Source organism: Protopterus annectens, chromosome 12.part0 (genome assembly GCF_019279795.1).
Source record: "Protopterus annectens isolate FY-2018-M chromosome 12.part0, PAN1.0, whole genome shotgun sequence".
Taxonomy (NCBI): Eukaryota; Metazoa; Chordata; order Ceratodontiformes; family Protopteridae; genus Protopterus; species Protopterus annectens.
The window spans coordinates 1,361,211,620-1,361,226,665 of NC_056746.1; the positions used below are offsets into that span (position 1 = coordinate 1,361,211,620).

At 44.1% G+C, this 15,046-nt stretch overlaps 1 protein-coding gene across 1 annotated transcript in view; it reads left to right on the plus strand.

Moving 5' to 3' along the window:
* The window catches only part of LAMA5 (laminin subunit alpha 5), a 1,615,491-nt gene that overhangs the window by 582,041 nt on the left and 1,018,404 nt on the right, over positions 1-15,046 (plus strand). The window contains exon 7 of the mRNA XM_044090412.1: positions 1,797-1,912. Within this exon, the coding sequence (XP_043946347.1) occupies positions 1,797-1,912 (116 nt within the window). The remainder of the gene's footprint in view (positions 1-1,796; positions 1,913-15,046) is intronic.

The window sequence follows — 15,046 nt, forward strand, 5'->3', positions numbered from 1 at the left end:
GATGTGAAATGCATTATTTTCATAAACGAGCTCTGGGATCTAATTGCGAGATGTTTTCAGAAGTAGGATGGGGTGCCAGGAAACTCACAGGACAGGCAGACTTGTAGGACACTATTGTTCACCCTCATTTTTACTTACTTCTTTGGGTCCAGCTGGGACACTAAATACAGATAGTTTGTACTGAGATACAGGCTGTTTTCTCTTATCTGATACATGTTGTTGAATTGCTCCTTTTGACTCCTTGCATTTAGTCTCTTCTACCCCTCACAATTAAGTCTATGATTTTCTTAAGGCCACCTCTTATCAGCTGTATACACAGGTGATGAGGTAGCCTTCAGAGGTACCGTTTATAGTTCTGGAGACTCCTTAAGAAAACAGGATAAAATCAGTTCACAGGAGAACAATAAGTGGTCTAGAGTTTGCAGCAGAAACCACTGGAAAACTGACTAAAGTTCACAAATTGACTAAAGAAGCTGATTAATGCATGAACTGACCAAAGAAGGTTTAGTGCATGAACTGGCCAAAGAAGCTGTAGTGCACGAACTGAACAAAGAAGCTGTAGTGCACGAACTGAACAAAGAAGCTGTAGTGCATGAACTGACGAAAGAAGCTCTAGTGCACAAACTGACCAAAGAAGGCATAGTGCATGAACTGACTAAAGAAGCTATAGTGCACGAACTGACTAAAGAAGCTGTAGTGCACGAAGTGAACAAAGAATCTGCAGTGCACAAACTGCTATAGTCTACAAACTGACCAAAGAAGCTGTAGTGCACAAACTGACTAAAGAAGTTGTAGTGCATGAATTGAACAAAGAAGCTGTAGTGCACGAACTGAACAAAGAAGCTGTAGTGCACAAACTGACCAAAGAAGGTATAGTGCATGAACTGACTAAAGAAGCTATAATGCATGAAGTGAGCAAAGAATCTGCAGTGCACAAACTGCTATAGTCTACAAACTGACCAAAGAAGCTGTAGTGCACAAACTGACTAAAGAAGCTGTAGTGCATGAATTGAACAAAAGAAGCTGTAGTGCACGAACTGCTATAGTACACAAACTGACCAAAGAAGCTGTAGTGCATGCTTTAGGTTAAGTGAAGGGGAAGCTCGATAGATTCTTTCAGAAGTATAGCATTGGACTTCAGCTGGGTGCATTTTGGCAAAAATTAATGTTTAGGAAAAGGAAGGCACAGTATGAAAACTGAAGGTGAAGGGGCAAAATTAAGAATTTGTTATCACTGTATAGGGTGGTGGGTACTTGGAACAGCCTTTCTGTGCAGGTTATATTATGTTTGTCCCCTCACAAGAGGTGCCACACGTCTGCCTGTCTGCCCCATGCATTTTAGCTCCTCATGTATTGCTGTTTAATAACAGTCTTCATTCTGTGGATCAGATCAAGAATTCCAACAAAGGTACCAAGCAATTAGATTGTGTTTCACTGTTTCTGTGAGTATCATGGATAATGTTCAGAAGTAGTAAAGGCCTGTCCCCTCTTTGCTAAAGTGTAATATTTCTGAGTTAATTGTCTTACTGTATTTATACAGCTGAGACGTACCACTGCACCTTTATTGTTGATATTCATTCATAACGTGTTTTTACATGAAAACGTTTATTTACTCCAGTTTATTGAGCCAACATATTACCAGAAAAGTAGCAAGGGACTTATGTTGTTTGCTATCAGTTTATTTTTTAACAAGCAGTTTTGCATTTTTGTTATAAAAGACATCTGTAAATGGATGTGTTACTTGTAGCCCACATTGCATTTTATGTGTAAGTAACACAGACGTCTTATCTTTACAGGTTACAGTGTGATTGCAAGCATAACACCTGTGGTACATCATGTGACCGCTGCTGCCCTGGATATAATCAGCTGCCATGGAAACCAGCAACAACATACAGTGCTAATGAATGTGAAGGTAAAAAGAACTGGCTTCTCCCACATGTACCTTTAAAAATATCTGCTATCATTTTTGCATATTTGTTTAGTTGCATTTTTACTCTTCGCAATATTGTAGTCCATTCCCTTTTACATTGCCTTGAGTGATACTCTGTTATCTGCTCCATGTTGTCCTAACCCTTCTCTTCTTAATTCATGTTTCTCCTTTTAATTGTGAGTTTACTAGCCTTGATCCACATTTGCTGAAGCTTACAGGGCTCTTCAACAAAGCCAAAAGATTTCCTCCAAGTCTGCCATGATGTATCAGAACTTCTTACTGGAAAGTCTGTATTTCCACTCTTAAGCTTAGCATCACTGCAGAATTCTGACTGTTTAAGCTGCGTTGGTGTAACCATCAGCTGTGTCACTGCAAATATGATTTTAATTTGCCTAGGAATACCACAAATGTCTTATGGTCAGTGCCATGGTAACACTTTTCCCTTTGTTGTTTGCCATATCTTGACTAACTGCTAATTAGATGTTCTTCGTTTTCACTGTTGCAGTCATCACACTTGGGTTATCTTGCCAGGGGTAGCCCTCAGTCTGCCTGAATACCAGAGGCTTAGTATTTCTGCGTCGGTTGCTGTCACTCCAGGACTGATGTCAGGTCATCAGTGGTATAAAATCAGGCAGCCGTTGCCATTACATCAGTCTTTCTTGCCGAGGAGCCCGAAGCAGAAGCAGTTCTCACAAGTGCCGGTCAGCCGCTATTGTAGCTAAATATTTTTGCTCCCGATCTCCATATTCCAAAATGGCATCGGTAAGTCATCCAACTAATGATCTTCTGAAAAAAATGTAAGGATAAAGACAGAGACAAAACGCACAGGTCCAAAATTGCCAATGATGCTTCCGTTAAGCTAGTCGCCAGTTCACCGGTCCTCAATGAGGCGCTTTCACAGCCCCAGATGCTCGCTTCTGTGGATTTGCAAGCTACTACAGACCCGTTCAGAGTCTGGTATGCCACGAGACTCTTCTTTAACTAAGGATCCTGCGGATGTCTCTACCTTGGATGGGTCCGGAGCCGCTGAGCAGGCACCGGCTTCCAAGGAAGTTCTTTGCACTACAGATATTCGAGACAAACCGACTTCTTTCACGTCTTCAGTTCTTTCTAAAACTACCGAGTTTCTTAGGCCCAGGGTATGAACTACACCTAAAAAACCGACGACCCAAGCTCAAGCACCTGCTTCCATGCCTCAATCTCAAATGCTTAAAATGGTGGAAGACCTTATGCTTATTAGGGGAAGCCAGAGACTTGTCCCCAGCAGTTTTATCTGACCAGGAGTCGAATGACTCTGAGGTTTCTGAATATGAAGAGATGCAACCCTTGTGTGCTTATGAGGATTCAGATGTAGAGGAATCCATTCCTTCTGCCTCTCCTCCAGAGGATTTTTCATTTGGTGAAACCATACATACTTTAAGGGATGATTTCCAATGGGAATGTCAGGACTATCCTCAGTCCAAAAAGAGACTCTGGGAATTCTTAGATTTACCACCGCACAGACCTTTAGCCATTCCTTCTGTCCTCTTGTCCTGGATGTAATGGATGATGTCTTTATGGAATCCATAACTCCTGACACCCTCCCACCTACTCCCTGACTCGCACAAATTTATTTTCAAAAATCCTACTGCTGACTCAGAGGTCATCTCCCAAAGACCTAAAGGAATAAAAGCAACCACAGCTAAGAATCCCACCCCCTCAGACAGGGATTTCCGAGCTTTAAACAGATGTGGTAAAAAAGTATACACCTCTGCAACTCTTGTCATTAGAGCACTAAATTGTCAGTTCCACATGCTGAAATACCAGCAACATACAATTGAACTCCTTAAACAAAAAATATCTACCATTCCAGCTTGTGCAGAAAATGAAGAATTACAGGAGCTTATGCATTCTGCAAGCCGAGTTGCTAAACACACCTTGTAATGTGGCTTTGACACCTTAGAAGTGTCCTGCAGGGCAACAGTCACAGGTTCTGTACTTAGAAGACATGCTTGGCTTAAGGAACAGACCTTGTCAAATCAAAACTATTGGATGCACCATTGAACAAAGGCAATTTGTTTGGCACCAAGGCAGAAGCGGTCTTAAAACAGATGGAAGAAAAAGCTAAATCTATGCAGACAGTTAAAGACTTCTTACAAGTCCAGACTCCAAGGTTCAGTAGGCATTGCCCCTCCAAGCACTGGTCCTTTCCGGCCCCCTCAAGGCCAGCTCAGACAAGACCTAGGGGAACAGACCCCCCACACAGCATTCCCAGGGAATGCAGAGATCTAAGCAATGGAGTTCCTCCTTCAAAAACAGGGAGTGCTAAGCCACCCCCTTATGGAAAGAACTCTCAATGACCTTACAACTCCACCCCTTACCTCTGCCCACCTACTTGTGCCCCTAGAAGGAAAACTCTCCTCCCATGAAAAAAAACTGGGCCTCCATCACCAATGATTGATGGGTCCTCAACATAGTGTCCCAGGGATACAAATTTTATTTCCATACTCTGCCAACCCCAAAAGGGTTCCTAGATCTTCCTCCAAACCAGTGGGCAGAGGCCCAAAACCAAATCCATTCTCTGCTCTCCATGAGGGCAATACAGCCTGTTCCTGCAAACCAGATAGGCCAAGGTTTCTATTCTAGGCTTTTCCTGGTACCCAGAAAAAAGGTCACCTGGTGACCAATCCTCACTCTATCAATTCTAAACACCTTCCTGGTGATACCAAAATTCAAAATGCTCACCCTCCAGCAGCTTCTTCCTATGCTATCCAAAGATCCTTGGTTAGCCACCCTAGACCTAAAAGAGGCCTATCTACACATCCCAATTGGGGATTCCTGCAAGAAATATCTACGTTTCAGGATAGGATCTATGCACTTTCAGTTTTCTGTGCTCCCCTTTAGCTTATCCACTGCTCCCAGAGTTTTCACAAAATGCCTGGCTCCAGCCATTGCTTTTTTTGCAGACAAAGGAATATTCAAATTTACCCCTACTTAGACAACTGCCTGATTCAGGCAGACAGTCAGGAAAAGCTGTTACAGCACCTGACCTTTGTAAAGGACCTACTGACCTCCCTGGGGTATACTGTAAATGAAAAGAAATCCAAACTAGTCCCCACCCAAATTGTATCCCTGGGAGCAAGCCTGGACACAGCATCCCAGATGGCATTCTTTACTCCAGAAAAACAAGCCTATCTGACAGGCTACTTCTCTCAGCTAGCCACCAGAACCCAGTTATCTGCAAGGAAAATCCTGCAAGCTCTAGGGTTCATGGCATCCTGCATTCTACTCATTCCATATGCCAGACTGCATATGAGGAAACTACAGTGGTACCTAAAAAGCCTTTGGTGTCAGCATTCTCAAGACCTGGAAACTCTTATACCAATACCTTGTCTAAGGAAAGATTTTCTTTGGTGGGCAGCAGCATGCAACCACAACAAGGGCCTTCCCTTTTCACAACCCTACTCTGCCCAGACCCTAACCACAGATGCATCAAATTATGTCTGGGGTGCACACCTGGACGGCAGGTGCATTCAGGCCCATTGGAGCCCAAATCAAACACATCTGCACATCAACCAAAAAGAGATGCTAGCTGTTCAGCACTCCCTGACAGCTTTCAGACTCCTACTCTCCATGGGGCCTCTACTAATCAAAACAGACAACACCACAGTGATGTGGTATATCAACAAGCAGTGAGGGACTCACTCTTATCCTTTCTGCAGGCTCGCCATGACCCTTTGGCACATGGCTTCACCCATGCAAATTCACCTGCTAGCACAATTCCTGCCAGGCTCCCTAAACTATCTGGCAGACAACTTAAGCAGAAACCTCCTAGACCTACACAAGTGGCAGCTAGACCACAGCACCTTCAACCTTGTAACCCAGAAATGGGGCACCCCGAAGGTGGACCTCTTTGCCTCCCACAACAGTCACCAGCTCAGCAAATTCTGCACCACGGAACCTCACAACAAGGCCTGGAAAGTGGATGCCCTATCCTTCCAATGGGTAAACCTCTTGATCTATGCATTTCCCCCTCTGCCTCTACTTACAAGGGTACTACTCAAAATAAGGGAGGAAAAACCAAGAGCAATCTTGATTGCCCCAAACTGGCCATGCCACTGATACCCACTGCTGAGCAGTCTGTCACCCCTGCCTCCATGGCACCTACCTTAGATCCCAACTCTCCTGACCCAGCAGAATGGGATAATTCATTCATCCACAATTGCAGACCCTGAACCTGGCAGCCTGGCTTATTCCATGAACTCTTCTCCATTTGCCAGCATAAGCAAGCACGTCCTGGATGTTATACACGAGGCCAGATGCCCCAGCACTAGAAAATCCTATGCAGATAAGTGGAAAAGATATTGCATCTGGATCCAGGCTAAAGGAGCTGAAACAGCACAGCCCTCCCTACCTCTCATCCTGGATTACCTAGCAGACCTACTTCACGAAACAGCACAGCCCTCCCTACCTTTCATCCTGGATTACCTAGCAGACCTACTTCACAGGGGCCTATCATTCTCTTCTATTAAAATTCATGCCTCTGCCATCTCTGCTCATTACAGCACAGAACCACCTCTCTTTTCTCACCCTCTTATCAAACAGTTCCTAAGAGGGCTGACAATTTAAGACCCCCAGAAGAGCTCCTACCCCAGCTTGGGAACTTAACTTTGTGTTGGAAAAGCTCACACTCCCCCCCCCCTTTGAGCCTGCAGCTTCAGCAGAGTTAAAATTCCTCTCTTGAAAAGCAACCTTGCTTCTGGTCATCACTTCAGCTAGAAGAGTTTCAGAACTACAAGCACTCATGGCTGTAGAGCCCTTCATTGTTCATGCTGACAGGGTTTCCCTCAGGACTAACCCAACTTTCATGCCTAAAGTAGTGTCCAGTGTGGCTCTCAACCAGTCTATTAATTTGCCCACCTTTTTCTCTAACCCACAAAACAAGGGGGGAAAGGATTCTGCATTCTCTAGATGTGCACAAACAGCTCAGATTCTACCTGGATAGGACTAAATCTTTTAGGATAACTGACCAATTGCTAGTCAGCTTTGCAGCAGGGGCAGAGGGCAAGGCCATATCCAAACAAACAATTTCCAAATGGATAGCACACTGTATCCATTTCTGCTACAAATACCACGGGAAAATGCCCCTTAAGGGGGTCAGGATGCATTCCACCAGGGCAACCTCCACCTCTGCAGCTTTTCTCAGAGGGGTCCCTACCAGGGATATCCTGGAGGCTGCAACATGGAGCTCTGTTCATGCCTTGCCTTCACCAAGCATTACCACCTGCCTATCATCTCCAAATCCAGGGCAGGCTTTGCAACCGCAGTCTTGAAGGGCATTCTAACCAGCCCACAGTCTTTTTGACTGCCTCCACCCTTTTCTTCAGCTTTGGGAATCAACCCGTGTGTGATGACTGCAACAGTGAAACACGAAGAACATAGTACAGTTGTGTACACTTACCATAAATGTAGATGTTCGAGTGTATTCACTGTTGCAGTCCTTGTTTCCCACCCTCCATCCCCCTTGTCTCTCTTTCTCTCTCTTCCTCACTCCTTACAGGGATTTTTGGTATTTACTTTCTACTGGTGGTGTTCTTCCACCATAACCTAGCTCCCTGTTTGGGGGCTCCTGACATTTGGAGCAAGAAAAACTGATGTAATGGTGTCGGCTGCCTGATTTTTTACCACTGATGACCTGACATCAGTCCTGGGGCAACAGCAACCAACACAGAAATACTAAGCCTCTGGTATTCGGGCTGACTGAGGGCTACCCCTGGCAGGATAACCCAAGTGTGATGACTGCAACAGTGAATACACTCGAACATCTACATTTATGGTAAGTGTACACAACTGTACTTTCTAGCTGGTATATTCTGTTGCATAACTATGTGGAGGGCTTATAATTAGACACCAGTTCAAACCCATTCTGAGCCTTATTCCATCACTGACATTTGTCCTGTGTTTGCACAGCTAGAAGATTCTTGGTGGTTGTGAAAATCTATCCTGTGTGGAACATTGAGTAAAGACTGTGACCTGTTTTTTTGCAAATGACATTTCAAATAAATACACACACACACACACACACAATTGTTTGACTTTATAGTTCCAAAACATACAGTTTAATAAGTAAACTGTTCTGCACTCTGGAAAACATAGTGCAAATACATGCAATTGGTAACATTATTGCAAAGTCATATTAATTCTAAACTAAGTTAGATGCTGGAGAAAGAGAGAGAGGTCAGACCCTCATTTTGTACAGAAATCTTACAGATTCAGTGAGTTGTGTTGTTATTGAGACATAGAACAAAGGTTGAGAGACAGGAAGCATTTGAAGAAGGGTCTCATGAGGAGTAACTTTAAAATGCCTTAAAAGGTGATGTTCATCGTGTTACACTGCTGCAGTCATCACACTTGGGTTATCCTGCCATCAGGCGGTCCCGCAGTCTGCCAGAGTTCCAAAGTCTTGGTCCGGCGTCGGTTGCTGTCACTTCTTCCCTGACGTCAGTGCGCCAGGGGTATACAAGAGGCATCTGACGCCATTTTTTTCAGTCTTTCTTGCCGCGCGGTGCCCGAAGCAGAAGCAGTTCGCAAGTGCCGGTCAGCCGACTCCTGAGATTTTCAAATCAAATTTCAGACCAAAGTCTTCAATAAAGCTAAGTACCCTGTTGGGGAACCTTTTCTTGCCTCAGTCCGATGTCAGAAAAAGTTAACAATTGCATTTCTTATGGGAAGCAAATACCCCATAAGGACTTTCATTCTTATTGTATTCCTTGCCTAGGCCCAGACCACAACATCACAGGTTGTCGGTTTTGTGCTAGGTTTAATAAATGAACTATTAAACATCTGTTTGATTTCGCCTGACATTATTTTGGTAGGAAATTTAATTATACCATGCCGTCGGAGTAACCGACGACTGGAATGCATAAAAACCGCAAAGATAAGGACAGGCAGCCGAGACCCAAACCAGACTCCGAGGCCTCTGCTAGGCCAGTCGCCGGTTCTCCGGTTTTCAGTGAGGCACCTACGCAGCCCCTGATGACCACTGATTTAGAACCCCAGGCAGCATCCGATTCCCAAGCAGAGATTGCTAGGCCTCCACAACCTTTACCTTTAGGCCCTTCCGACTCCATGCCTGAAGGAGATTTCGGTGCAGTTGAAATGCCTTCAGTTACAGAAGGTGTCTTCAGACCAACTACACTCGCTGTTAAATCCTATGCAAAGCTAAAAACCCCTTTAAAAACAAAAAAGACTGTTCAGCAGTCTCCAGTACAAGGCCCCATGCCTAAGAAACAGATGCTTAAGATGGCTGAAGATTTAATTACCCTAATCAGGGGTTCCCATCCCCCTCCTGATAAAAGGCCAAGACAGGAGGAGGACTACGTCTCCTCTGACCAGGTTTCAATTTCCTCAGTCTCTTCTGAGGAACAGGAATATTCCTTTCCCCCTTAAGAAGACTCTGATGCTGAAGAGTCTATCCCTTCAGCATCTCCCCCAGAAGACTACTCTTTTGGGGGAAACCTTACATACCATGAGGGAACATTTCCACTGGGAAGGCCAGGATTACTCTGATTTTAAGAAAAGGCTCAGAGAGTTCCTTTTACTACCCCAGCACAGACCACTTGCTATTCCACCCGTGTTAGACATTGTGGATGATGTTTATTCAGAATCTAGCCTTAACCCAGATTCAATACCTCCTGCACCAGCCAAACCAGACAGATACTACAGAGTCCCTGACTCACACAAATTCCTATATAAAAGCCCTGTTGCCGACCCAGAAACCATTTCCCAGGGTCCCAAAGGGGTTAAAGCCTCTATTGCTAAAAATCCTGTGCCCTCTGAAAGGGATTCTAGAGCACTAGACAGATGGGGAAAGAAAGTATATACCTCAGCTACTCTAGCTATGAGGGCCTTAAATTGCCAGTTTCACATGCTGAAATATCAACAACATTTGATGTCTCAATTAAAACAAAAAATGCTCACACATACAGAACAGCCTGATTACAAGGAAGTGCAAGATTTGTTGCATGCAGCTGAACAAGTGGGAAAATATACTTTGCAATGTGGATTTGATTCACTGGAAGCTTCTTGTAGAGCAGCAGTGACAGGGTCTGTCATACGTAGGCATGCTTGGTTAAAAGAACAAACTTTATCTGATCATGTTAAAACAAAGTTATTGGATGCACCTTTACAGCAGGATGTTTTATTTGGTGTAAAAGCAGAAGAGGTTTTAAAGAAAATGGAGGATAAGGCAAAATCTATGCAGACGGTCAAGGATTTTTTACAGGTTCAACCCCCTCGTTTCAGCAGAAATTGGCCAACCAAAAACTGGTCCTTTCCACCTTCTGCCAGACCACAGAGGGGCAGATACAGATGCCCAAGGGGCAGAGGTCAGTCACAAGGCTCTTACCAGCCTCGACAATGGGGTGCCACAACCCAAAAAGGAGGAGAAGACAGATCTCAAACTACCAGAAGACAAACACAATGACTTTACCCCTCAGACTACCAAGCAAAACCCTCTTGGCAGCTCCCTTGGGAGGAAAACTAGCACTTTTTGCAGACAACTGGCACATCATCACAAAAGACCAAATGGGTCCTAAATAGGATAAAAGGAATGCCAAACCTGCCACCAAATCAATGGGCAGAGGCTCAAAAGCAAATTTCAGCTCTCATGGACATGAGCCATTCAATAGGTTCCTACACAGGAGCAAGGACAAGGATTTTACTCAAGACTCTTTCTAGTTCCTCGAAAGGACAAAGGCTGGAGACCCATTCTGGACCTCTCAATTCTAAACACATATCTGGAAGTACCCAAATTCAAGATGCTAACACTACAGCAACTTCTTCCCATGCTGGGCAAGAAGGCTTGGCTAGTAACATTGGACCTCAAGGAGGCATATCTGCATGTCCCTATCAGACAAAATTGCAGAAGATACCTCCAATTTATAGCAGGTTCAACCCATTACCAATTCTCTGCACTGCCCTTTGGCTTATCTACTGCACCCAGGGTCTTCACAAAATGCCTGGCACCAGTAATTGCATACTGCAGACAAAGAGGGATTCAAATATAATCCATACCTGGACGACTGCCTTATTCAAGTAGAAAGCAAGGACATTCTTTTAAAGCATCTGGCGTTTGTCAAAAACCTACTAAGTTGCCTAGGGTACACAGTAAACGAAAGGAAGTCAAAACTAGTGCCCTCACAAGACATAATATTCCTGTGTGCCAGCTTAAATACAACGGCCCAGATGGCTTATCTCACACCAGACAAGCAAGGACAACTGACTCAATACTTCAAAATGATGGCAACAAAGACCCAACTCCCTGCAAGAAAAATTCTGCAGGCCTTGGGATTCATGGCATCTTGCATACTACTAATACCATTTGCAAAACTGCATATGAGGAAATTACAATGGTGTCTGAAAAGCGTATGGACTCAACACAGCCACAGCTTGGAAACAATAATTCCACTCATTCCCTGCCTTCAACAGGAGTTTCTATGGTGGGCTCAGGCATGTCACCTCAACAAGGGTCAGCCTCTTACCTTACCCACAGCCAGGCAAACTATAACAACAGATGCATCGGATTATGCCTGGGAAGCGCACATGGCAGGACAGTGTATTCAGGGCAAATGGTCTGCAGACCAAAGGCATCTACATATCAATCAAAAAGATATGCTAGCTGTTCAAAATGCCCTAACAGCTTTCAAGGACCTCCTACATCCAGGACAACTCCTAATAAAGATGGACAACACCACAGTGATTTGGTACATAAACAAGCAAGGGGGCACACACTCCTACCCCCTATGCAGACAAGCAATGACCTTGTGGAACACAGCACTGAGCTACCAAGTTCAACAACAAGCACAATTCCTACCAGGAAAGAAAAACACATTGGCAGAAGATCTAAGCAGAAACATCATAGATCCTCACGACTGGAAACTAGATCCACAAGTATTCGCAATGATAACTCAAAAATGGGGGAGCTCAGACATAGATCTGTTTGCTTCCCCCCAAAACTACCAACTACGGAAATTCTGCCCAAGGACACACCACACACTAGCTTGGAAAGTGAACGCCCTCTCATTCGGTTGGAAAACATTGACAGTGTATGCCTTTCCTCCACTGCCTCTTCTGGCAAAGGTGCTGCTGAAAGCCATATTACAGAGGCCACAAATGATACTCATTGCTCCAGACTGGCCATGCCAACACTGGTATCCAATACTAAGGAACATGGCTCAAGGCCCACTATGGATTTTACCTCCAATTCCTCACCTGCTCACTCAGCAAAACAATCAGATTCTACACAGCCAGCTCAAGACTTTAAATCTGGCTGCATGGCAAATTACCTAAACAACCAGTCAACACTTCTCTCTAAAGCTGTGATGGACGTCATTCTGGATTCCAGGAGGCCCAGCACCAGGAAAGCCTGTTCAAACAAATGGAAAAGATTCTGCACCTGGAACCAGGCTAAAGGCCAAAATCCCCTTGTCCAAAATATTCCCCAGATTCTTCAATATTTAACTGAGATGTTGCACAAAGGACTTTCCTTTTGATCTATTAAGATCCAAGCCTCAGCTATTTCAGCTCAAAACAACACGGATCCTCCTATATTTTCACATCTATTACTAAGACAGTTCCTCAGAGGGGCTAAGAACATAAGACCGCCCTGGAGAGCACCAACACCAACTTGGGATCTCAACTTTGTTTTGGAAAAGCTTACACTACCGCCCTTTGAACCAGCTTTTACAGTTGATTTACAGTTCCTGTCATGGAAAACTGCCCTGCTGCTAACAATAACTCGGCACGAAGAGTCTCAGAGCTACAGGCCCTAATGGCAGTGGAGCCTTTCATCATTTTTCATCAAGACAGAGTCTCTTTACGAACTAACCCTTCCTTTATGCCAAAGGTGGTATCCAGTGTGGCCCTAAACCAAACCATTCATTTGCCCACCTTTTATCCAAACCCCCAGAACAAAGGGGAAAGGCTCCTACACTCTTTGGACATTCACAGGCAATTACATTACTACTTGGATAAAACTAAGGCTTTCAGAAAATCTGACCAGCTCTTTGTATTCTATGCTGCAGGATCACAAGGAAAGGCTATCTCAAAACAGACCATTTCAAAATGGATAGGACATTGTATCCATTTCTGCTACACACACCATGGGAAGCCTGTGCCTGGTAACATCAGGCCCCATTCCACCAGGGCTACAGCAACATCAACATCCTTCCTCAGAGGGGTACCAACCAAGGATATTTTGAAGGCTGCAACTTAGAGTTCAGTGCACACCTTCACCAAGCACTATCACTTACCTCTATACTCTAAAACCAGAGCTGGCTTTGCCACTGCAGTTCTGCAGGGCCTACTAGCCTCTCCAAACCATGTTTAGTTCCACCACCTATCCTTAGCTTTGGGATTCAACCCAAGTGTGATGACTGCAGCAGTGTAACACGATGAACATAGTGCAGTTTTGTACCTACCATAAATGTAGATGTTCAAGTGTTCACACTGCTACAGTCCAGATTACCCTCCCTCCTACAGTCCAGGTTACCCTCCCTCCATCCCCTCTGACCTAGCTGAACTTTTCTATACCTTTTCTATCCTGTACAATCTTTGTGGTGTATTTGCTTGTAACTGAAGGTATTCCTTTTACATGTTTTATTAGCAATATGTATTGCCTATCTACTTGGGGGCACCTGACATCTGGGGCAAGAAAAACTGAAGAAAATGGCGTTGGATGCCTCTTATATATCCCTGGTGCACTGACGTCAGGGAAGAAGCGACAGCAACCGATGCCGGACCAAGACTTTGGAACTCTAGCTGACTGCGGGACCGCCTGACGGCAGGATAACCCAAGTGTGATGACTGCAGCAGTATGAACACTCGAACATCTACATTTATGGTAGGTACAAAACTGTACTTTCTATATTTGCAAGTTAGAATGCTAGCAATAACATGCATCAGGGCAAAATGGTTTGGTCCAAAGAGTGTGGCTTGCAGCAAAGCTAAACCCTTTCCTAAGTGCCTTAAATAACAACTCTCAGCTTCTTAATGCAAGTTTAAACAAGAAAAAAATCCACATCTTAGTAAAATTGGGCACATTGCAAGGATCTCTGAAATTAAGAAGAATAATCATTTCAATAGTTGTTGTTGTTGTTGAGTCTTTCGGCTTTTCCCGGTTAGGGGTCTGCTTGCATTAAAAAATGAATGGAAGGTTAGTATTGGTTGCTGAAGTATTTTTCGTTTGCTAGTGAGGAAAGTCCACTGTCCCTAGCAACTATTTCCCTTATGTAGTGATTACAGCTCAAATTGTAAAATGTTAACAGGTGCATTGTACATAGAAAGTTTGATGGCAAGCTTGTGAATTTTGTGGCTGACATTTTAATTTTGGTACTGTAGTCATTGTGAATGAAGTTAAATTCAAAGTGCAGTTCAGCTGATCTTGTATTGAATTCCATTGTAGCAGAATGTAGCAGATGCTGGTATGAAAGTTATATAGAAGGAGCAAAAGTGAAGTTTACTTTTCTTTTGTATTATTTTCCCTCAAAGCCTGCTGACTATCAAGTGTCTTCTCAATCAGACAATGTGGCTTCCATGTGGGTGGTGGTTTCATTCAGGCAACCATGAGGTTCCTTGTGTGCTCTCACCTGCATCCTGGCAATGAGAGCTTTTTTATTTATGGCCTAACACCTCCATTAGTGGTGATAAAGCACTTGTGTCACTGCAAAACCACCTACGATCCTTTGTTCATGCGTGCATGTTCCTGCACAGGTGCAAGCAAGGATTACTGTCACTGGCTTGGGTGGTCACTCCATTTGTGACCTGCACCAGTTCCCCATATCCTGACAGAAGTCTGCTGTCCAACCAAGGCTCTGTCATTAGAGTAGCAGCACCAACCAGGTGGGGACTACTTTCCCTCCCTCCCAGAGTACACGCCTGTCTTTCTGAATGCACTTTATAGCACCTGAGCCACTATTACAAGTCTTGTGGCTTGGGACATAATCAAGACTTTATGCCATCATTGCAGGATTAGTAAACTTTACTTTAGATAAATTAAAGGTACAGGGCCAGCCTTCTTGGGGCAAAGTTAACGAAACAAAATTCAGTTAAATTTGTAAGAAATAAAGAATATGTATG